Source organism: Acipenser ruthenus, chromosome 1 (assembly GCF_902713425.1).
Source record: "Acipenser ruthenus chromosome 1, fAciRut3.2 maternal haplotype, whole genome shotgun sequence".
NCBI classification, from domain to species: Eukaryota; Metazoa; Chordata; class Actinopteri; order Acipenseriformes; family Acipenseridae; genus Acipenser; species Acipenser ruthenus.
The window spans coordinates 100,331,010-100,356,748 of NC_081189.1; the positions used below are offsets into that span (position 1 = coordinate 100,331,010).

The 25,739-nt window shown below is 36.8% G+C and overlaps 1 protein-coding gene across 1 annotated transcript in view; it reads left to right on the top strand.

Annotated features, from left to right (window-relative positions):
- The first annotated feature begins 239 nt into the window (after positions 1-239).
- The window catches only part of LOC117421442 (peroxisome proliferator-activated receptor gamma coactivator 1-alpha-like), a 276,291-nt gene continuing 250,791 nt past the window's right edge, over positions 240-25,739 (top strand). The window contains exon 1 of the mRNA XM_059032682.1: positions 240-434. Within this exon, the coding sequence (XP_058888665.1) occupies positions 357-434 (78 nt within the window). The 5' untranslated portion in view covers positions 240-356. The remainder of the gene's footprint in view (positions 435-25,739) is intronic.

Sequence of the window (25,739 nt, forward strand, 5' to 3'; positions counted from 1 at the left end):
ACATTTATGTAAACTGTTTACTGGTAAGAGGCTTTGGGAAAACAAAAACAAAAACAAAAAAAACATAAAAATAGCATTAAATATAACACACAAGGACCTTAACAGGATACAATTGAACACCCAGTGTAATAGATACTGTGACTGGCAAATCTCATTTATTAAAAGTACAATATTGCTCCAGTAACTGCGCTTTCCTAGCTTTGGACAGAAGGCACCCACGTGACTAAGCTAAGCAGCAACACTCTGAGCTTGGCAGTCGAGTACACAGCGCCGTCAGAGGAAGACCCAATCGTTGTGGGAAACAATAAATAAATAAAAATAGCTAACTATATCAATTTATCCTGATATTGCAGAGGATGGCAGACTATAGGCTGTCTGAAGATTTATTTTCCTCCTGTTTTTTCAACTACACCTGGGAAAACACATACGACCAGGTAAGGACTGGCATAATTGGTATGCTTATACTAGCAACTGTGTTGTTACTATACTATAGTTATGTGTTCCTAGAATGACTGAGCAGGTTGCTAGGTTCGTGTTTAATAAAATGCAATACAAATAGCCTCACTAAAGTAAAGTTTAAATTAAACGCAAACCCGGAGGGTACAGTTTGTACAAAAACAGGTTCATGATTATATATAACGAACTAAACTTTTATCGGAAATTAGCGTTTTTGGTTTACTTTATTGTGGGCACTTTAATGATGCATTACTTGTTAATATATGTTGTTGTCTTTTTTTTGGGGGGGGGGGGGGGGGGGGGGGGGGGGGGTTACCGGTGTTCAGGTTAACTTTAAGGCACAGGATTTTATACAGTTTGGGGAAAAAACAAACACTTAAACCCACTTTTCGAAACGTAATAGCTGTGTAATTAAATACTTTACATCTTCTTGAGTATTTGTGTGAGCACCTAGGATTTGTGGAACAGCAAAAGTATAAAACATTAACAGAACAACACAAGTGAACTTCATACCCTGCGCAACAAAACAGAAGTACATCCTACATAATCTCGTGAGCTCTGTGAATCTGCACCTGTTTCAGAGGTTATATAACCTTTCACTAGATCTATCTGTGTACCGTACTGTACTACTGTACCTAAGGTCGTTCGGTCATGAGGATGATGCAGATGACAAGAGAACTGTTACATGCAATTGTTCACTAGTAGTGTACCACATTTTGTGGAGTAATTATTGTTTCAGATATCATTTGGAAGGGAGAAATACTGTGCTAGAGTTCTGGTTTATAACAACTTTCTCACATTAAGGATGTGCAAGTTTTGGAGGTGAAGTGTTGCAGATATAATGGAAAAGCAGTGGCAGAGAGCCCTCGTTTCTAGGAAACTGCAGTGTAAAGTTACACATCATAGCAAGGGATCAAGAAACCACACACTTCCCTACATGTTAATAATACATAAACACGATAGACAAAAGAAAACACCCCACAGTTACAGGCCTACAAATAAAGATAAGAAGGACTAGTGTTCTGAAATATTACAACAGTGTCCAGCCATAAAGATTAGCCACACATTTATCTAGGGACACATTTTGCCTTGCGAAGAGTGATTCAAGTTTATGAAACCTCATGCCAACACAGTTAATAAGTAGTTGTTGTTTTTTCTTGCAGCTTAGTATCTTGAAAAAGTTTTGAATTTGACAATTTTGTCAAAATAGTAACTAAAAATACTTAGAACTGTCGTATACCAATGTTATACATCAGTCAATGTCAAAGCATGCCTTCAAGTAAAAAAAAAAAGCGAAACAAGCAAACCTTGAACTAAGAACACTAAATGCTTGTGTTTAACTTAAAAAAGTAATTATATATATATATATATATATATATATATATATATATATATATATATATATATGTATGTTTAACAGTGTATAATGTAGGCATGTCGTTTATATGTAATATATCTAGGGAATTTTTGCTTCCTGGAATCTCATACAGTCATATCTGTAAAGCTCTTCACAAAGCAGTTTTAACTGTCTGCTATGGATATGGGCTATGTGTTTATTTCACTGGCATAAATCCACATTAAATGTACTGTAATATGAGACTGTGATAAATTGCAGATGACAGCAAAATAACGTAATATGGGGAGAGGGGTTGGTATCTCTAGTCCACTGTATGTTTGCAATGAAAACTCTAGGTGGAGCTATGCTTTAATGCCCTTCTAGGCAGTTTCAAAAAGAGAGGCTGTGGTTGAAGGTTCTCATTAAACAGTGAGGTAGTCAGCTTTCTATGTTACCTGTGCTTCTCCAATCCATGGCTCTGAACAAGACTTCCATTGCTGATTAGGTTGAATTGGGTGGTGATTTTGTGATGTGGACTACTGTCCACTAAGGGCTAAATTGTGCTTCCCCCAAAACTTTGTTTTACTTTTGAACCAAGGAAGATTCCAACGCAGGCATCCAGAAGTTCATTTGACTCAAGTGCCACCTGTAAACACATCAGCTTGTACTTGCAACTGTGTTTCAGTTCTTGATGAGCACGCTTCTTGAACAACAGCCGGACCCTTCCAGCAGTTTTATTCAAATCTCAGCAAAATTGGTTAGCTAAGCATGCACAGTGCAGGGCAATGGTGCATACAGGGTGGAAAGGTACACGCTTTACAGCGCATAATGCTGTTACCCTTCCGTACACACTGTCTTGGAGATGATGAATTGTTGTCTCGATGAATATAAGTGCTCAGCAAGAACACACTTGAGCATGCACCTGTGAACAGTAACAATGGTTAGAAGAAATGCAGTTCTAAATCCCTAGCTGGATTTGATCTATGAGGTACCCAATGTTACAATGCCTTAATATTGTATTTAATATATTAGAACATAAGAACATAAGAAAGTTTACAAACGAGAGGAGGCCATTCGGCCCATCTTGCTCGTTTGGTTGTTAGTAGCTTATTGATCCCAGAATCTCATCAAGCAGCTGTCAGCTTCAACAACATTACTGGGGAATTGGTTCCAGACCCTCCCAATTCTCTGTGTAAAAAAGTGCCTCCTATTTTCTGTTTTGAATGCCCCTTTATTTAATCTCCATTTCTTTTATCCTGTCTGCAAACGACATGCCTTTTAAACCCGGGATAATTCTGGTCGCTCTTCTTTGCACTCTTTCTAGAGCAGCAATATCGTTTTTGTAACGAGGTGACCAGAACTGAACACAATATTCTAGGTGAGGTCTTACTAATGCATTGTAAAGTTTTAACATTACTTCCCTTGATTTAAATTCAACACTTTTAACAATATATCCGAGCATCTTGTTGGCCTTTTTTTATAGCTTCCCCACATTGTCTAGATGAAGACATTTCTGAGTCAACATAAACTCCTAGGTATTTTTCGTAGATTCCTTCTTCAATTTCATTATCTCCCATATGATATTTATAATGCACATTTTTATTGCCTGCATGTAGTACCTTACACTTTTCTCTATTAAATGTCATTTGCCATGTGTCTGCCCAATTTTGAATGCTGTCTAGATCATTTTGAATGACCTTTGCTGCTTCGACAGTGTCTGCCACTCCTCCTATTTTTGTGTCGTCTGCAAATTTAACGAGTTTGCTTACTATACCAGAATCTAAATCATTAATGTAGATTAGGAATAGCAGAGGACCTAATACTGATCCCTATGGTACACCACTGGTTACCTCACTCCATTTCGAGGTTTCTCCTCTAATCAGTACTTTCTGTTTTCTACCTGTTAACCACTCCCTAATCCATGTGCATGCATTTCCTTGAATCCCTACTGCGTTCAGTTTGAGAATTAATCTTTTATGCGGGACTTTGTCAAAAGCTTTCTGGAAATCTAAATAAACCATGTCGTATGCTTTGCAATTATCCATTCTGGTTGTTGCATCCTCAAAAAAAAATCAAACAGGTTAGTTAGACACGATCTCCCTTTCCTAAAACCATGCTGACTGTCTCCCAGGATACTGTTACCATAGAGGTAATTTTCCATTTTGGATCTTATTATAGTTTCCATAGAATAGAAGTCAGGCTTATTGGTCTGTAGTTACCTGGTTCGGTTTTGTCTCCCTTTTTGTGGATCGGTATTACGTTTGCAATTTTCCAGTCTGTCGGTACAACCTCTGTGTCAGGAGACTGTTGCATGATCTTGGTTAGCGGTTTGTAAATAACTTCTTTCATTTCATATATTGTTTAATATATTCAAATCTATTACATCTGCTACACTAAAATATAATTCTTTTACTAACAAGTTATTTGTCAATTTATTTATTTGAGTTCACAGAATATGACATGACTTAAAGGTGAATTTTTTTGTGTAGTTTCCACAGAAATTGCTGATGTTTTAAAGTAAAATCAGTGTCTTCTCAGGGACCTTTTTCATATCATTTATATTTTAAAGAGTAGTGGAGAATCCACTGGTATTTTCATGTCATTTTACCTTAAACACTCATGAACTCTACAATGCTTGGTCTTAGCACTGTCATAAACTAATAACCTAACATTAACCTTTGCTACGGGAAGTAATAACAATCACTTCACAAAGTAATGTTGGGTGAAGGGTCAATCAATTTGCCTAGCTAGGATTGCCAACATTGGACCTGATTTTTCAGGAATTAAAAAGCAAGTCCCATTTGTGCATATTCATGTGCACAACACACCTTCAATGAGCAAAACATGACATTAAAGTATAGGTAATATTTGTTTAACCTTTTGTAGTGTTTGCTATAATTCTGAGTGGTTCTAATTGCAATTACTCATATACTGTGTGTATTTATTTATTTATTTATTTGTTTGTTTTTTTGTTTATTCTGTGTGAAGGTGCTTTTATCTGAGCTACTCTTTAGTTCTAGGTGACTGCAATAAACATGTGTAACCTCGACAAGATCAGCCAAGGTGTCTGTAGAAGTAAGGGCCTTTCGTTTTCTTTAGTTCTGCTGGCAGCAGGGGCTCTGGAACTAGGTGTGCTAGGGGTGCAGTAGCACCCCTGGCTTTGCATGGCTTCTGTCATATACAGGGGTTACAGTTTTGTTTAATGGCTTTCAGCACCCTCACTATAAAAATTGTTCCAGCGCCCCTGGCTGGCAGTGTACGCTGTGCACTAGATTGTGCTGTCACTAATTTAAAGACACTTTGGATGATTACATATGTCTATGGTAGGTAACCAAAGCACCTTAACACACACAAAACTGCAATAAAAAAAAACACTATTAATCAATGAAAGCATGATAAAAAGTAAAGGAATTTTAAAAGTGAATGTACTTTGATACTTTTGAGTAAATTGACTCAAAATCCACTTGTCAAGTTTTTACAATCAGGTCTGTTGTGTTTGAAAAAAGGGCAAAATAATGCATAAATTAAAATGTATTCCATGTAGGGTCATTCCACATCAAATTAACCAAGTTTGGAGATCTTCCTCACCATCCTCAGATTCTTTTGATATCGCATACCTTGAAGCTTTTTAGGAAGAATCCCAAAACATTAGCTATAATGGGAGGGTCCCCGTGACAGATGAAAACGACCAGTGAAAAGCGGCCATGTTTGAGAGGTCAGATCTTTCAAAGCATTCAAGATATCTTCTTGATACTCGCTGCACACAAATAACTGTGCCAACATATTACCTATTGGTGACCATGGATGTAAATGTGATGGCACCAAATGTAGAAAAAAGTTTCATGACGCCAAAAAGAAAAAAAAAAAAATGCCATATTGTACCTGAACCACTGTAGTTATAGCCTTCTCTGTAGTTTCTCCAGATTATCGAACAACAACAAATACTATATATGCAATGTCAGTGTCACAGGGTTGTTGGTTTTTCAGTGATGAGCCCCCAAAGAAATGCCATCTCTTCAGCACCTCCGAAACTCAAAAGGGGCAGCAGATACACACTCATACTTTTAATATGTAATTAGCAATGCATCTAGACAGCAAATACTTGATGGAACATTAAATTGTTATCAGATAAAATATGTACAGTATCTACAGTACTATATACAGTCTTGTATAAAGTTTAGCAAAATTGTATGTGTGTCCATCTCTTGAGGAGACTGTCCCTATGGCAATAAAGAAAGGTCTTTCTTGGACCGTTTGAGTCAGCCATTTTAGTTTTTATTTAAATAATATAATAAAATAATCATGTGTCCTGGATAAATTATGAACAACCCTGTACAGTAAATGACAAGACAGTAAGTACTGTTTAATATGATACAATATGAGCTATAAATAAAAAAATACATAATTTTTCTTCACTTAAAATTGTCAGTGCTTTTTTGTAGTATGATCTATTGTATTACAGCCTTCCTATAGTGTTTCATATGCATGCCTTTGCAGTGCAACAAGAGGAGCTGCATATCTCATTATATTGATTTTACCAATTAAGTCTGTTGCCCATTGTTAAATATTTGCATGAAATTAACACCAGCCTCTCTGCATCTGTCCATCATTTGCCATTCACATGATTTATATCCTGTGTCCAACATTTCTTGGTTATTAAAATATGAAACAAAAAAATAAATTGAGGAGCACGACATGTATCCTTCTTCATTAAAGACTAAGGGAGTTTAACGCATGCTGTGTTTTCACAACATGCATAATACTGATTTATTTTAATTACTTGTTCCAAAAAAATAAAAACCTTGAAAGAAAAATCTGTTTTTCTGTGCTGCATTCTGTATTTATAGCCATTATATGTCTGGTGATTCCTGGAAAGGGCTTTTATTAAACATATGCATACTATAGTATCTTCAAAAGCACAGCAATCCAGGTACTCCAAACAATCCAGGTTTGTTTTTTTCAACCAGTTCTCTTTGTTTTGTGTTGTGCAGGACTCACTGTTTCACCACTTAAGGTACATTTTAAGTATCACGAGGAAACTGACAAATTGGATGACCAGATCTAACCTGTCATTCAATTTTAAACCCCGTCTTGTGCACCTCATTGCAGAAATAAGAAATTTAGCATAATTATTATATATATATATATTTTTTTGTGGGACACATACTGACTGTTAAAGTCTTAAAGGGTGTATTTTAAGTGATGTCATTTATTCACTGGAAAACAGTGCATCTTCAAAGCAAATGTTTAGTTCCTAGTTAAAACAAAAACCTGGACCGTTGGGGGTACTTGAGCACTAGGGCTGAAAATCACTAACCTAACGCCGTCAGCTGCACTATAGAAGGGCTCCTCAGCAGTGTTTTTTCTTCCAGTCTTAAAGAAGTATTTAAATCACTTTAAACACATGGTCTACTGTGGAAAAAAAGACTCGGTACTAACTGCTTAGGAACCATTATGTAAATTGAGTTTTATAAATGCAGTTGCACAATGACATGATTAACTATGAAGCCTGGGAGGGGACATGAGAGAAAAAATGTATATATATTTCATGTGCACGACTTACTATCTCGTGCGCACAAGATATTATTTCGTGGCCACGAGATAGTAAGACGTGCACACGATATATATATATAATATATATTATATATATTATATATATATTCTCTCATGTCCCCTCCCGGGCTCCGTACTTAACTGTTGAAATACCAGATATATTTCTGATTTTATTGAACTGTACAGAGAGGTCATGTTGTACAATTGAGTCACACAAACACAGTAGACACACACACATTGAGTATTGTCATATTTTAGATGGTTTTATGCACAATTTTATTTATTCAAAAATACTAATATAGAATCATAGAGGGAATGCCATCATTACAAACAAAATTAAACTTAATTAACTTTTTTCTGTTTTATGTTCTTTATGTTTGTGTTTAAACGTTGACGAATCCACATCATTGTGCTTTTCGGGCCTGCAATTCTAAAAGTCAAATTCTCACTGAAATCACAAAAAATACTTACATACAAATACATAGGGCTTTGAAGTGTAACATGACTGGGAATTTGTGATTGATTGCCATGAATGCCATTTAGTATTTGATTTCCAAGGTTTCAGAAATTCAGCCAGAGATAATGACTTGTCAGCTACTCAGTGTTTAGTGTTTATGAACCATTTTAAATTATAGTAGCTAACAAAATAATTCCACTTTGGTTGTGCTTGATTTATTTATGTGTCCCTGCCTTACTCCTAGGAAGTCTGTTACTGTTTCACGTCCCAGCAGTATCTTTATGCTCAAAGATTGTTACTGGCTGCAAAGCATGCCTGTCAATAGGGGAAGTAGCTGGTTGGTTAATGACAGGAAAGGAGGCGTTGGGGCAATTTCACTCTCTAAGTCAAATAATCAAGGTAGTACAAAATCACCTGAAAGCAAGGCTTGCGCGCGCGCACACACATACACACACACACACACACACACACACACACACACATGTTTTAAAGTAAAAATACATGTTTGAGATTAAATGTGTTTCTGTGCACTCGAAGGTGGTATTATTCATTTTTTATTCATTTTTTTATTTTTTTATTATTAAAGTCCTGTTTCAATTAAAAAAAAAAAAAAAAAAAACCTGGTCATTATGAGGAGGTAGACTTTTACTGTATATTACCCAAGGTTTAGTGCTACACATTACTGCTCCATAGGGATTTAAAGTTTCCCCATTTTATGGTTATATGCTGAAAGTTTAAATTCTCCCTGAAAAAGCCCTTTTACTTTTTGTGAAAAAAAAAATATATTTCTCCCTGCTTGGTCATCATTTAGTACTTCAACTTATTTGCATTTTTCAGCCTTTAGCATTTGTATAAAAAATGAAAACTCTTACTCTAGGGATGGTGTTATCACATGTGAACAGATTGGTTTTGATCAGGGATACTGCTTTTAAAGAAGCCTATGGTCTATCCAGGGAATGGGGAATATAAAAAAAAGTGTTTGGGTTACCCTCCTGAGGAACACAAGATATTTCCTTGTCATAAAGCATCTCACTTGAGCGATGCTTTTATCTTCAACTACTGTTAAAATTGTGGATTAAAAATGATGTTGTCCACATGCATATACTTATGTTTTTTGCAAATTACTTAAAACAATTTAGCATTAAGTCAGGTACTGACTGCATCGGGTATTCATCGGGGATGACGTTTTCATTTTCCTGACAACCTCCAAATACAGACCCTATGCCACCACCTTCCCCGTTAATGTACATATAAAGTGTCTGATAACCAGCTGTATTTATTGCTAGTTAATGATTGCAAATTAGGATACAAAACATTTAGAAAGAAGAAAAGAAGTTGTGTGTCTGGCCTATCTATCACAGACTTTGAAACTCTTTTCTTGTTGAGGTTGCTACTGTTCCGCTTGAGAATGTGTTTGTGTTTGCACTGCAAACACATTAAAAGGGATGTCTGTTTAGTCCCCTGAAGATTATGAATGTGCGCTTCTATTGATCTTCTGGAATTCCTTCCTGTTTTAGCACAATTTGTTAGCTTCTCCATCACCGTACACACACAGTACGGTGTACATGTTGGTGTGAACAGTCTAACAAATATGGCATATTTCAGTATGTAATATTAAACCAATGTAAGGATTCGAAACCAACCACAAACAAGAGTTATTCTGTGCTGTTCCACAATAAACTACAGTAAATAAACCACAGTACTTGAACAAATAAAATAAAAAATCTACCTAGCCACGTGTTCTACTGGTAGAACTATAACATGAAGCAGAAGTAACTGACATAAAAAGAAAACCTTGCTGAAGTTCAATAATTAATGACCTGTTTGAAACAAAGTCTTGCAGTGGAAGGGACTGGAAGAGCCCAGGTTGTCTACCCCTGTTTAAACTATTGAATAGATATGATGCACCGCCAGCTGGATCAGCTTGGTACCAGAAAACAGAGACATTTTACACACTTTTTAATCAACTATATTAAAACTAATGTCATTGCTTAAACTATTGCTAAAAACACAAGTGGCAAAGACACAGGTCTGTTATAGTAAGCCATCCACTAAACCACAGTGACATATAATGTGATTTATCATTGTTTGGCTTGATGTAGAGTATGCATATAAAACCTGGAATAAACTATTAAACCTGGATCAAAACAGGATAACATTTGTTAAACTGGATATTTATTGGCCTAAGATACTGTATAAATACTACATTATGACAGTTGGTGATAAATTCAAGTGGATAAGATGCACTGTATTTTCTAAAGGCCACAGTGACCCGTTTTCATTTTTATAATTTTTACCTGACTAAAGCAAAGTACCAGAATGCATGAGAAAAATCGATTGACTGAACAGGTTTGTATTACGCTGACAACATTTTATAACTGAAAAGATGATATTGCAGTTTTAATGTTGCTTTAGGGAAATGGATCAGAACAGCATAACATTTTATTTATTTATTTTTTGTGTGTGTCCCATTAACACCAATTAACAGTAACAGTTTTAGATGATGGTCCAGTTAATGTAAGTACAGAGGCTTTTGTGGACTTGCAAAAGATGTGATATTAATTTCATCCAGAAAGCATAAATCACAAAACGTGAATTGGAAAGTGCTAACTGGTTTTATATTTGTAAAATACGCAATGGTCACTTGATTCAATTATTTCTGGGAAGCCCCGGCGAGCTACACAGGTAGTCTGTCAGATAGCCTATTTATCAAAAAGAGCCTTGTTGGCATGAAAGAAACTAATTGGTTGCAGGCAGCGTGTGGTAATGATATAGCTGTGACCAGCAGGTGTCAGGAGTGCAGGTCTATGAATGAGCACCTATTGATCCAACTTCAAACAGTTCATTAATCTGAGCACATGTTATATGGATTTTTCAATATGATTTTGAAAAAGCTAGAAAACAATAGGAAATGCCCAGATCTGTAAAAATGGAAAATAAACATGAAAAATGGACTAACTTACTACTAAACCTATCATCTGTATATCTCTATCTATCTATGTATGTATGTATCTGTTTTTTTTATGTTTTTATTTATTTAATAAATTACATCTTACCTCGTTGATGTTTAAAACTTATAATTCGGTGTGCATCAGGAATGGTTTATTTTCTGCGCACTGGTCTCATTAAAACCACGGTAAATAGTGTGTCATCATTAACATACTAAACTCAGTGCAGTAGATCGGAGGAGGCAGCAGGGATTGATGTAATTTAATTATGGTTGTTCATACAATGTGGTCAGTTAGCTTTGTCAAACATGGATTTATGAGGGTCTAGGCAGGAATCAGACACAGGACATTATAAACCATCGTGCTTCCACTTGAGAAGATGAAAAAAAAACATTCTTGGACTGAAGTTTATAAGTATGCTTTAGGTTTGAAAAGATGAGAAATATTTATAATACAAAAAGGCATTGGGCAAGTGCTGTTACCTGGTTGGTTGTTTAACTGATAGGGCACTCGCAAGTGAACACTGTGCTGCAGTGATCCAGCTGTGCCACCTATATTGCAGCAATGCTTACCCATCAACTTTATGACACTTTTATGTTTAACAACAATGCCACTTTACGTAATTTGAGTTTCATTCTCAGTGCTTTCAATTCAGCTTGTAATGTTAGTTTAGCCATTGTGGAGCCATCTGAAATGTTTTTCTTTTTCTTTCTGTAATTCTGTTAAATTTTTGTATTCAGTGCATCAAAACAGCTTTTCTGTTTCCATTATAGATTAGATTGAATGTCCTATCTGGATGTTTTCGAATTCACCTCACCTACTATTATGCCAAGAGAAGCATTGTTTTTGTATTGATTGGGCAGGAGCAGGGCAAGGAAGTGAAGAAGAGGCTGTGGGAAGACTGCTTGTATGAATTTGCCACTGACACTTCTAAAAATCTCCTAAACTGTTTCTGTTTGCAATTTGATAATTCCAGTGTTAAGGAAACTCACCTGGGAAAAATCTAACACCACCCTTACTTTGATCTGTGGCCTGAGATGGCGGCTATATTTGGGTCATGTGACTTTTCTTTTGCTTTTTGGATGATAAATGCTTTGAGATATAGGCTATATACTGTGATTCTCTCGGTCAAGTTCGATCGCAGGTGTAGTACAAGAAAAATGACCCCTTTCATAACAATTTACAAATCTGCTGTCGCCACAGGAACCATTTAAGGTAGTGACTTCATATTAACATGGTTATATAAAACCTATACGTTGATGTGTTGGTGACTGTGGCATTGATTTGTGACACAATGTGGTTGATTTTTAAGATCATGTGACATTTTAAGTTTCTTTTTTTTTTTTTGTAGTATAAAGATGGTAGACGTTGAGTTATTGTCCATGTTTGGTATGCAAATGTAGTCTATGATTCTCTCAACACAGGTTCTATTACAAGTAGTATCCAGTACAGATTAATCTTTTCACTGCCACGTTGTTTTTAACCTATGGTCATATCAGCAATATTGATGTTTTTCATTTTACATCATGTTTATGTGGCAGGTTTATTTTTTTAGTACTGTAATTGATGTTTTTGTTTTAGGACGACCTCCCTGATTTTCCTCCCTTTTCCATCCTCCAATCAAGTATGTTGATTTTAGTTTATTTTGGTTTCTGTTCTTTTTCTTGTAGAGAAACACCCCTAATATTTTAGCTTGTTTTGTATATTGTGTTTAGTGGGAAGTTTTTTTTTTTTTTTTTAATGATACTATCCAGTGAAGGACCTGACTTGATTTACAATTTATATAAATACATATTTACTGTTGGTAATTAAATACACATGTACTGCGTTGGCAGGTGATAATTCACCCAATAAACTACTTGTCTTGCCGTAGGTAAAACTATTTGTATGACAGCACAGCTTTGTGAGTTCTGTACATAAGAACATAAGAACATAAGAAAGTTTACAAACGAGAGGAGGCCATTCAGCCCATCTTGCTCATTTGGTTGTTAGTAGCTTATTGATCCCAGAATCTCATCAAGCAGCTTCTTGAAGGATCCCAGGGTGTCAGCTTCAACAACATTACTGGGGAGTTGGTTCCAGACCCTCACAATTCTCTGTGTAAAAAAGTGCCTCCTATTTTCTGTTCTGAATGCCCCTTTATCTAATCTCCATTTATGACCCCTGGTCCTTTTTTCTTTTTTCAAGTCAAAGAAGTCCCCCGGGTTGACATTGTCTGTACCTTTTAGGATTTTGAATGTTTGAATCAGATCGCCGCGTAGTCTTCTTTGTTCAAGACTGAATAGATTCAATTATTTTAGCCTGTCTGCATACGACATGCCTTTTAAACCTGGGATAATTCTGTTTGCTCTTCTTTGCACTCTTTCTAGAGCAGCAATATCCTTTTTGTAACGAGGTGACCAGAACTGAACACAATATTCTAGGTGAGGTCTTACTAATGCATTGTAGAGTTTTAACATTACTTCCCTTGATTTAAATTCAACACTTCTCACAATATATCCAAGCATCTTGTTAGCCTTTTTTATAGCTTCCCCACATTGTCTAGATGAAGACATTTCTGAGTCAACATAAACTCCTAGGTCTTTTTCATAGTTCCCTTCTTCAATTTCACTATCTCCCATATGATATTTATAATGCACATTTTTACTGCCCGCATGCAATACTTTACACTTTTCTCTATTAAATTTCATTTGCCATGTGTCTGCCCAATTTTGAATGCTGTCTAGATCATTTTGAATGACCTTTGCTGCTTCAACAGTGTCTGCCACTCCTCCTATTTTTGTGTCGTCTGCAAATTTAACGAGTTTGCTTACTATATCAGAGTCTAAATCATTAATGTAGATTAGGAATAGCAGAGGACCTAATACTGATCCCTGTGGTACACCACTGGTTACCTCACTCCATTTCGAGGTTTCTCCTCTAATCAGTACTTTCTGTTTTCTACCTGTTAACCACTCCCTAATCCATGTGCATGCATTTCCTTGAATCCCTACTGCGTTCAGTTTGAGAATTAATCTTTTATGCGGGACTTTGTCAAAAGCTTTCTGGAAATCTAAATAAACCATGTCGTATGCTTTGCAGTTATCCATTTTCAATGTTGCATCCTCAAAAAAGTCAAGCAGGTTAGTTAGACATGTAATAAGATAGTTACATATAGTTAATATTGGCAAGGTTTGCACATTTGTGGTTTTGTTGGTTTGTGTATCCTTGGTTGAAATTGTGCTTGGTTTATTTGATAATATTTTGATGTGTTAAAGTATTATTATTATTATTATTATTATTATTATTATTATTATTATTATTATTATTATTATTATTATTATGATGACTTGTTTTCTCCTCTTTTTATATTTATTAGTACAAGTAATACAAGTAATATTTGCACTTTTGTTAGTTTGTTCATGTTTTCTGTACCAGTACTATCCAGTACAGCCATGTTTCCCAACCTGGGGGACGCTAAACGTGACAGGGGGTCTGCCAGGCTTGGCCCATTGTGAGGTTAGACGATTTAAGTCATTGCATTTTTTCTGGTCCGAACCCGTGAACACTCTTCAGCATTAATTGATTAGTGAGGAGTGGTCCGGTAAAATGTTGCTGTGTTAAACGTTTTCTGTCCCACCCCCTGACAACTGAACACGCCATTCTGCTTATGAATTATGAATGACCTAGCAATACATAATTCATGAGCAGTCACGAGCAGTGGCACTGGAACAATTTTTAAAGTGGGGGTGCTGAAAGCCATTAAACAAAACTGTAACCCCTGTATATGATGGAAGTTCCAGCGCCCCTGGCCACGAGCCTAACATGCGTGATGTGTTCGGAGAGGAGAGGAAAGTAACAACAGCCGATACGATTATAGAAGAAGTATTTAGAATTTGAACGTTTTTTGTTTTTGTTTTATTAGGCTTCCAAACCAAACGCTGGGGAAGCCTATTGTTATTGCTGTGTTTATTATTATTATTATTATTATTATTATTATTATTATTATTATTATTATTATTATTATTATTATTATTCCGCACAAACATCGCAGAGTTATGAAAACGCATACGTAAGTAGATGCCTATGGCTGGACAACCAGACTGGCATCCCCAAATGAAAAAGTCACATGGTTCGACCACCATATTGGATCTCGTGGAAACTTTGGGAATTTTTCAAAACTCTTGCTGTTAAAAACAACTTAAGGTGGAACTATGACAATGGCAGCAGATAGTGCAGCAATGGCCTATAAAAAACAAATATTCAACAATCTTCTTGTCTTAATCCTCAACGTCAATCGACACCTAAATTGGCGCACATGTTCATGAACAGGTCCTTTCTACAGTTTGTAAAATCCATGCTTTTTCGTTAAAAAACATGGCCGTGGCGCGCATAGACTATACTCTACAGTCATGAAACTTTATATGACCATAGAGACTCACGTGAAGTACAGGTGATATGAAAATGACACATTTTGGTCACATGGTTTGGTGGCCATATTGATAATTGTAAAAAAACTCTTGCAACCCATAACAAGAACACCATTGCACTTATGCTCTTCAATGTCAACACAATTGCACAGACCACTGGAAAGTAATAACTGCTGAAGATTGAAACAGATTGCTCACATGGCGCTGCGGCCATGTGACATATAGGCATATAGGAAGTCATATGCAGTCTATGAAAAATGTCATAGCCTGTGACCTCTGACCTCTCCTAAAGGTCAAACATGATTCATGACATCATCAACATATGCAACTGGCTATAAAACTGCCTATAACTTCTTATCGGCTGCACCAAAATGCACGAAATTTGACACGGATGTAGAGGACTATGGGATGTTGTGCCATGGTCAATATGGCGGCCTTTGGTCACATTGTGTGGCAGCCATCTTGGATTTAATGAAAATGTTGAGCAATTTTCAAAAGTCGTCTTCTCACAAATGGTGAATAGCATAGCTGTGAAAAATTTTGTACATAGTGCGCTAACCAATGCTCTTAAATTTCACGATAACTGCTTGGAAGCCGTAAAGTTGCTCGCAACTCTAGTATCATATTGATATTGAACGTCTGAAATACAAAATGTTTAAGTGTTGTGCAACCGAACAGCTACTGAAAGAAGGAAAAAAGAAAACACGTTCCTGCTTGGACAGCTATCTAACCTTAGAGTTTATGGAAGGACTTATTGACAAAACACAGCCTCAGTGTGTTATCTGTGGTGAAATACTTGCAAATGACAGCATAAAACCGAACAAATTAAAAAGACACCAGGAAATCAAACACCCGGTGTTACGCAGATTTCTGTATCCCCATAGAATTTAGTATCCCCATAGATCTGATGCCTGCGAAGATCAAAATTGCTATATGTGAACGCTTGATGTTTGTGAACAGTATTTACATGTAATAAAATAAAAATGTGTTTTAAAAGAAGAATACAGGTTTATAAGGTTACTTTTAATCAAGGGTTTTGTGTATTGAGCAATGCAGGAGTGCTGAGCGTACTGTAGAAAATCAGTGGTGTTAAATGTGCTGTATTTGCTACAGAAGTAGTATGGTCTTATTTTCAATATTTGTTGCAAACTCCAGCAGAACTCATTGACTGTGCTTGAGAACACAGCGGGACTCGGGCACAGGAATATTGCGCATCCACGTCCAGCTTTGAAAAACTGCATCTGCACAGGCATAGAATCATGCGGAGATACAGAATTCTATGGAGATACAGAAATAAGTGTAACACCAGAATCTGTAAGTAAAGATTGTGACTGCTTTTTAAGAAAGAAAGAAATTGCAATGTCAAACAAACCAATTAGTATAAAGTCTGGTTTTGAAAAATGGTGTGATGCACAGAAGGCCACAGAAGCTTCTTTTTGCTGTTCACTTTTAATTGCAAAAACAAAAAAACACACATTATCGGCAAAGAGCTGATCAAACCAGTCAAGTGGTCGAGAAAATGTGTGGACCGCAAATGGCAAATAAGATTAAAACGATTCCATTATCAGACAATACAGTGAAAGACAGGATAAACAAATTGTACAAAAAAAACAGATGGCACAATTTGCTATCCAGCTGGATGAAACAACCACAGTGGCAGATGAGGCGGTCCTACTTGTGTATATGCGGTACATTGATGAAGCTGAACTAAAGCAGAGTATCTTAATGTCTACAAATCATAACACCACAACTACAGGTGGGGATATTTGTGAAGTGGACCTTTACTTTACAGCGCATAGCCTGCCATATGAAAACCTTGTTGCATGTTGTTCTGATGGGGCAGCCGCTATGATGGGGAATAATAAGGGCTTCAATAGTTGCTTAAAACAGAAAGCTCCTAACTGCGTAATATTTAATTGTACGATTCATCGCCAGGCACTGGCAGGTAAAAATCTGTGTGAGGACCTCAATGAAACGCTGAGCACAGTAGTTAAAACTGTAAACTACATTAAAGGTCGGTCACTTAACAATCTACTCTGCTGAGATGTGTGAAGGTGAAGCTCACCAAATGCTCCTATTTCACAGCGAAGTTCGCTGGCTTTCACGTGGGAAAGTGTTAGTTCGTTTTGTTGAACTCAAAGAAAAGGTCAAAACGTTTTTAGAACTAATAAATCTGCTTTATTGACTCAGCTAACAGTGAAAAGTTTCTAATAAAAACTACGTACCTAGCAGACATTATTAGTGTTTTCAGTTAAATAAATCAAAGGTTACAAGGGGCCAACACGAACATACTGCAATGCAAGGAAGCAATTGATGCCAAACTTGAGAAAGATGACCTCACTCAGTTTCCTTTGCTTTCAAAAGAACTTCAGGGCAAACAATCTTTTTGTGATGTTTGTCAACCACGTGAAAGCACTTCAAAAGGAACTCAAATCAGGTTCTCAGACGTGGAAGACTTTTCTAAAGATACATGGGTGTTGGATCCTTTTCTAGCAAAAATAGAGGAAATGGCATACCTGAATTGTGAACATGAACTTACAGATCTCCAAGAAAATTCACTATGCAAACGATACTTTCAGAAGTATGGCTACCAAAAATTCTGGCTTGCTAAGGGTGCAAATGTTGCAGCCAAATTAACATTGCATGCAACCACTAGAATCCTTCTCCCGTTTGTAACCATATACCTGTCCGAGACTGCATTCAGTGCACTGGTAAGCATCAAAACCAAAGCTCGCAACAGATTAGATGTGCACAATGATTTACGACTTTCTGTTACAAATATAACGTCAGACATCTCAACGCTTGTAAAGGATCTTCAAGCTCAGGGTTCTCACTAACGGCAACGGAAGAGGTATGTGTAATTTTGATACATGCACTTTTACACTGTTGTTATATATATATATATATATATATATATATATATATATATATATATATATATATATATATATATATAGTGTGAGGGAGTGTACATTCCAGATCAAACTTGGGCAGCTGTGGGGATTGTATAAATCTTTGAGGAGATGTTTAAAATTAAACAAACAAAAGTAATAAAGTGTGGAAAGACAACATAAATCAACTGGTCGGTAAACAAAGTGTGGAGATAATGTAAAAGGTTTAAAAGTAAAATCAGAGGGTTAACAAATGAACGTAAATTGGTTATCACAGGTTGATTAAGAAAGGTTAAACCACAAACTTGGGTTTAAAAAGAATCAATGTTATGTTTGGTTGAAAAAGGTATGTTATTATATCGGAAAGGGTATGTGGAGGCATTAAGACCCTGAGGATGATACTGATGTCAGGAATTATCTTCGATGTAGGTTAATTGTTTAATTATGTAATTTTCTGGGAGTTAAGAGTGGTAAGGTTGAGAAGGTAGGGGGGAGGGGAACGTGAAGAGGAGTTGCTGAGAACATGAGTGGAGTTGGTTGTGCAGAAATAAACTAAAGTAAGGAAAACAAAATAAGTTACCTGTGTGTAAATCGGGGTAAACAGAAGTAGCCTGTCCTTGTTTAGAGGGACACTTTAACTTTTTAGTTAGACCCAAAAAAGGATTTAGGCTTTTCTTTTGTTTTTGTTAGCACCAACGGTGCATTTTTTTGTTTTCAAATAAAGCCACGCCGCGGCGTGTTTCATTCTAAGAACTGATTTCCTTGGAATTATTCTTATATACTACACACACATACAATATATATATATATATATATATAAAGTTTGAAAAAATGGAAAACTGCTGTGTACCAAAATGATCAATAAGAAAAAAGAAAAAAAAAGAAAAGGATATTTCAGGTACTTAAAAAGGTAGAATAATTGATTACAAATCAATTATCAGGACGTTTCGGACTACAAGTTTGTAAACTTTCTTATGTTCTTTATATATATATATATACAAACGAGAGGAGGCCATTCAGCCCATCTTGCTCGTTTGGTTATTAGTAGCTTATTGATCCCAGAATCTCATCACGCAGCTTCTTGAAGGATCCCAGGGTGTCACACATTATATATATATGTATATGTATATGTATATATATATATATGTATATGTATGTGTATGTATGTATGTATGTATGTATGTATACATATTTATATACACACACACACACACACACATATATATATATATATATATATATATATATATATATATATATATATATATATATATGTCATTTACAGTATATAGCCTATACTGTAAGTAGGCTACTGTGTGTGTATATTAAAAACGAAGGGGGGGGGGGCTCCCGAGTGGCGCATCCAGTAAAAGCACTCGCTAGAGTGCAGGATGCGCTCTATAGCCTGGACGTCGCCGGTTCGAGTCCAGGCTATTCCACAGCCGACCGTGGACGGGAGCTCCCAGGGGGCGGCGCTCAATTGGCCGAGCGTCGCCCGGGGGGAGGGAGGGTTAGGTTGGCCAGGGTGTCCTCGGCTCACCGCGCAGCAGCGACCCCTGTAGTCTGGCCGGGCGCCTGCGGGGCTTGCCCGTAAGCTGCCCAGAGCTGCGTTGTCCTCCGACGCTGTAGCTCTGAGGCGGCTGCACGGTGAGTTCGCAGTGTGTAAAGAAGCGGGCGGCTGACGGCACACGCTTCGGAGGGCAGCGTGTGTTCGTCTTCGCCCCTCCCGAGTCAGCGCAGGGGTGGTAGCGGTGAGCTGAGCATAATAAAATAATTGGCCATTCCAAATTGGCAGATAATAATAAAAACTAATTGGCAACGACTAAAATAAATTTAAAAAAAAAAAAAAAAAAAAAAAGAAGGGGGGAGGGGGCAGATTGTATGCAGTGTGCATAAGGGGGGCTCCAGCCCAAAAAGGTTGGGAACCGCTGCAGTGCAGCACGCTACCAGTGCTGTATTTCTTGAAGCTGCTGCTGATTGTTTGTAATAATTAGTTGATTTTATATCAACTTTGCTATCCTACTTGGATTGACCCCCCTGCGTTCAGTGTCAGCTTTACAGAAAATGGCACAGGATCAAAATCAGTAGTCTGACTACGCTACTGAGGGAATTGCACCCTTTGAATAATTTTGGTTAACACATCCAATTAAGCTCCTGCTAATTCAAAGTTTCTCACAGGTTCATTTTATAGGACAGTGGTACATAACTAGGGTGTAATCAGAGGAGAAAAGGCACACAGACAAGAATAAAAAGTCAGAAAATGTTTATTAGGGACATAGGCACAAAATAGGGTAGCAAAGCTTATATAAAATTGGCTAATTAGTAGAGATGGGAATTTTAACACTGGAAGGACCGGAGATATACTCATACCTAGTAGCCTTTTTTTACTTTTTTTTTTATTGAGTACGTCACATAAACATCTGAACAACCGAAGCGCATATATATATATATATATATATATATATATATATATATATATATGTGTATATATAATATATATGTATATATGTATAGAATAAAGCAAAGAAGCTGTAAAAAGAGATGAATTATTGCTTATTCTACAAAGATATTCTAAAATGGCCTGGACACATTTGTTGGTACCCCTTAGAAAAGATAATAAATAATTGGATTATAGTGATATTTCAAACTAATTAGTTTCTTTAATTAGTATCACACATGTCTCCAGTCTTGTAATCAGTCATTCAGCCTATTTAAATGGAGAAAAGTAGTCACTGTGCTGTTTGGTATCTTTGTGTGCACCACACTGAACATGGACCAGAGAAAGCAAAGGAGAGAGTTGTCTGAGGAGATCAGAAAGAAAATAATAGACAAGCATGGTAAAGGTAAAGGCTACAAGACCATCTCCAAGCAGCTTGATGTTCCTGTGACAACAGTTGCAAATATTATTAAGAAGTTTAAGGTCCATGGATCTGTAGCCAACCTCCCTGGGCGCGGCCGCAAGAGGAAAATCGACCCCAGATTGAACAGAAGGATAGTGCGAATGGTAGAAAAAGAACCAAGGATAACTGCCAAAGAGATACAAGCTGAACTCCAAGGTGAAGGTACGTCAGTTTCTGATCGCACCATCCGTCGCTTTTTGAGCGAAAGTGGGCTCCATGGAAGAAGACCCAGGAGGACTCCACTTTTGACAGAAAAACATAAAAAAGCCAGACTGGAATTTGCTAAAATGTATATTGACAAGCCACAATCCTTCTGGGAGAATGTCCTTTGGACAGATGAGTCAGAACTGGAGCTTTTTGGCAAGCCACATCAGCTCTATGTTCACAGACGAAAAAATGAAGCTTTCAAAGAAAAGAACACCATACCTACAGTGAAACATGGTGGAGGCTCGGTTATGTTTTGGGGCTGCTTTGCTGCGCCTGGCACAGGGTGCCTTGAATCTGTGCAGGGCACAATGAAATCTCAAGACTATCATTCTGCAGCGAAACGTACTGCCCAGTGTCAGAAAGCTCTGTCTCAGTCGCAGGTCATGGGTCCTCCAACAGGATAATGACCCAAAACACACAGCTAAAAGCACCCAAGAATGGATAAGAACAAAACATTGAACTATTCTGAAGTGGCCTTCTATGAGTCCTGATCTGAATCCTATCGAACATCTATGGAAAGAGCTGAAACTTGCAGTCTGGAGAAGGCACCCATCAAACCTGAGACAGCTGGAGCAGTTTGCTCAGGAAGAGTGGGCCAAACTACCTGTTAACAGGTGCAGAAGTCTCATTGAGAGCTACAGAAAACGTTTGATTGCAGTGATTGCCTCTAAAGGTTGTGCAACAAAATATTAGGTTAGCGGTCCCATCATTTTTGTCCATGCCATTTTCATTTGTTTTCTTATTTACAATATTATGTTGAATAAAAAATCAAAAGCAAAGTCTGATTTCTATTAAATATGGAATAAACAATGGTGGATGCCAATTACTTTTGTCAGTTTCAAGTTATTTCAGAGAAAATTGTGCATTCTTCGTTTTTTGTGGAGGGGTACCAACAAATTTGAGCACGTCTGTGTGTATATATATATATATATATATATATATATATATATATATATATATATGAACATTTATTTTACAAGTCAAAACAAGAAAATGTAAATAAACAAACATCTGAACAGACATCGGTTTACAACATACGTAGTGTAGCGTGCACGGGGGAAGGCAGCAGCAGGGCTGGTAGGTGACATAATCACACACAAAGACATAAGCCCGATATACGCTTCTTGCAAAGGAGCCAGCTCTTTTGTACAGCGGTATTGGCGCTATGATTTAGTGGGTTCGCGCCCGCCCTCCATTCTGTGTTTGGATTGCCTCGCCCTGTGTGATGCACCTGTCTGCGTTAACTGAGATCGACACAATATTTATAAAACTGAAACGATAGCAATACATTTTTAACTTTTCAACAGCAATTGGTTTATTATCAGATGAGCAAAAGCAACTGAATAACGTAGATAAATAAACATTTTTACAGAAGCGCACAGCACAAGAAGTTATTAAAAAAAGCCTAATTTATTTATTTTTTGTTTGGATAAAAGGCTATTTCTTTACCTTGAGTCTAAGGCTGTTCACAATCAACAGAGATAATGCGCTTCTCCACGCCGACTTTCTGCACAGGGCACAGCTGTCCAAAGTTTTATTTGTATTGCACTTGCCAACCTGGCATTAGTGTCTCTTGCGACTCTCAGCGGGGTTGCCAGCTTCAGCTGTGGGTACACGCTTGGCAGTCTCCCTCTGTTCCAAATGCTTCTTGCGAAGTTGCTGTACTAACTGTAAAATATATTCTCTCCTTGGTATATTCTTCTCTGTGCATTCTTTGTAAAGTACCCAGGAGTTGATGGCTGCTAGGTTCAATACATTGTAAAACACCTGAACAGATCACCGTTGGGAGCCAGCTTTCACGGAATACTTCCGTGCCATCTGATCCAAAACATCAACTCCATATTTTGTTGCGTTGTAAAACTCCACGATCTCTGGTATTTATTTTCACTAGTCCTGATGCCAATTGACTGACCAAAAGCAGCGCAGCTGGCAAGCAGACGCCAGCCTTCAAAAGGCTGATTGAAAATAATAGACTGTCAGTCATTCACTCAGGCAGAGAGTAGAGACTAATCTGATTACAGCTAAACACACTGCGGACTGGTAAATAAAAATAATACAGTAGAATACCGTTCTGTATAATCAAAATACAATTGTTTTCTGTGTGGCCGTCAATGTGACTGCTCCCGGGGCTTTTAGGTATAATGTAATATATCTCCTTTATTTCTGCACTCCCGCGTTTCATGCTTTGTGAGAATATTTAATACATATGGACAGAAAGGTACACAAACGCACAGCCCAATATGTTACATCACTGGAGAAAATTACATTTTAAAACCAAAAACCACCAAAATGACTGCTGCGGGGCTTCTAGTGTTAAACGTTTAAACGTATAAGCTCTAAAGAAGTTAAATGTTAAATAATATGCTAGACGTATAACCGGTCACGTGGCAAATTTCACCAAACGCATATTGTTTTATGTATTCATTTTAATAATTTATCATCATATATAGCAGTCTGTTGTGTATCCGACTGCTGTGGTGCCACAGTAAGGGTGGATATTATAAAAAGGAAGGTATTTGGCAATTGCCTCCAAGTAGTTTTTCTAATTGGTGTACCAGAAAGATTGACACTGGGCCAGGTTTTATTCTCGGTCGATCTGGCGCTTCATTGGTGCACTCTGTGTTCATGCTGTAATGGGTGTGGTATGGTTCAGTCCACACGGGGTAAGAAAAGCGTTATTTCTGACGTTTTGTTTTACATTTTAATAAAATTGCATCTCTAAACAAAGGAACAAGGCAAAGCCATGTTTGGAATTATTTTGAGAAACCGGACGAGAAAAACATGGTATGGTAAATAATTATGCCAAACAGCATTGCCGTACCACAAAAACACAAGTTCAATTCTTCGTCATTTAAAATTAAAACATTCAGAATTACTGTGGATGGAGTTACTGAATGCAGTAAAAAGCAAACATTCATAATAAACAGAATGGTGGCTGTGAAAGCGTATAACACGATTTTAAAAGGAAGTTCTTTTTCAATATTAATTCACTTTGTAGTTAACATTGTATGACTTCAAAGGCAGGGGAAATCGCCTTTTCCTGTGCAAAAAGCCGTACAATTGACCAAAAACAATTTTTTTGGCATTTGAAACATATCTAGAAGTTGTACACTATGCTTACGAGACTTAAGCAGTGAAAATCCTGTTTGTGACGTAATCTTGTGCAACTTTCTACTATAACTGAAGGCCGTACCAAGCAATCCTATTGGCAAGCTTCTTTGACCAAATAGGAAAGAAATAAGCATACAGTACAAGGGGCTTAGTGTTTTTATTATTTTTTATGTGACACTATTTATTCAACGTTATTGCCATTTGACTCATAAAAACTGCAAATAGTTAAGGTTTTAAAAAAATACTGAAGCTACTACAAATAATAATAATAAAAAATCTCTGCAATAAATACATATAACGACTCCCTTCTTTACACTTACTTTTTGTCATCTTCATGATTGGTCATCGGAAAGCTGATTGCTTTTGCCTAGATTGTTCTGTCCATTAGCAATAAGATGCAATTAATTGTACACTAGCCACAGCATCTATCATGGATACCTTACCAAGGGGGAAAAAAAATGATGTTTGTACCAAAATATGTATTCAATTAGCATAGCTGTGTTATTGCTGCAGGCTACCGGCAACATCAGGCTTGAGCCTAATTGACTGAGTAAGAGTTTTTTTAAAAGTACGAAAACATGAAAAAAAAAAAATAGTTCCATGAATTTGCACCATCCCTGTGGAATTTCGATTTACGTATTTATTATTATTATTATTATTATTATTATTATTATTATAAAAAACTTATTTATAAATGAGAAATGTGGGCATGTATGGTAGTCTAGTATTGTAGCTATATTAATGATATTTTATTCATGTACTGCACTAAACATTTTGACTGGATAGGTTTGTAATAAATATTGGAAATTGACTCAATGGGTCTTACAGCATCAGATTTAGGGTAGAAACACTATCTGAAGTGGTACTCGAATGCATCATTTAAAGCCTGTTCTGTCATGTTTCTCTTTCATTTCTGATAATCTTCAGTCTTTTTGGCATTTATTTCCAGCATATCACCCTAAAGAGCCTCTTTTTGCCCCTGAATAGTTTTTGCATAGGGAAGAGTGAAGTTGCCATGTTGCCTGTATTATATTATTTATGTATTTGTTGTTGGTAATTGTGCAGATTTACAGCTTCACATTATGGCAGTGTGAAATACATTCTGGCCTAGAGTAAATACACTTATCAGTTGAATTGTCATTTCAATTGTAGTTTAATGGAGGCATTCAACTTTATTATTAATTGAACTGCTTCCTCTGAATGAAGATTTAAATCCATGTGTCCATTATGTATGTATGAGTGAAAGCAGTTATTTAAAACCATATATCAGACACTTTTGACTGTCATGAACAGAGCTGCAGTACCAGTGTTTTGTAATAATGCTGTGCAATTATAATAATCTTGCATTTCTGAAGCACTTTTCCATGCAGTCAAGCATCTCAAAGCATTCATGGAAGTGAATGACAGAGTGAGGGACAGCCGAGAACAAGTACGGTTTCTGTACCAGTTTAATTTCAGTGCTGGGTGACAG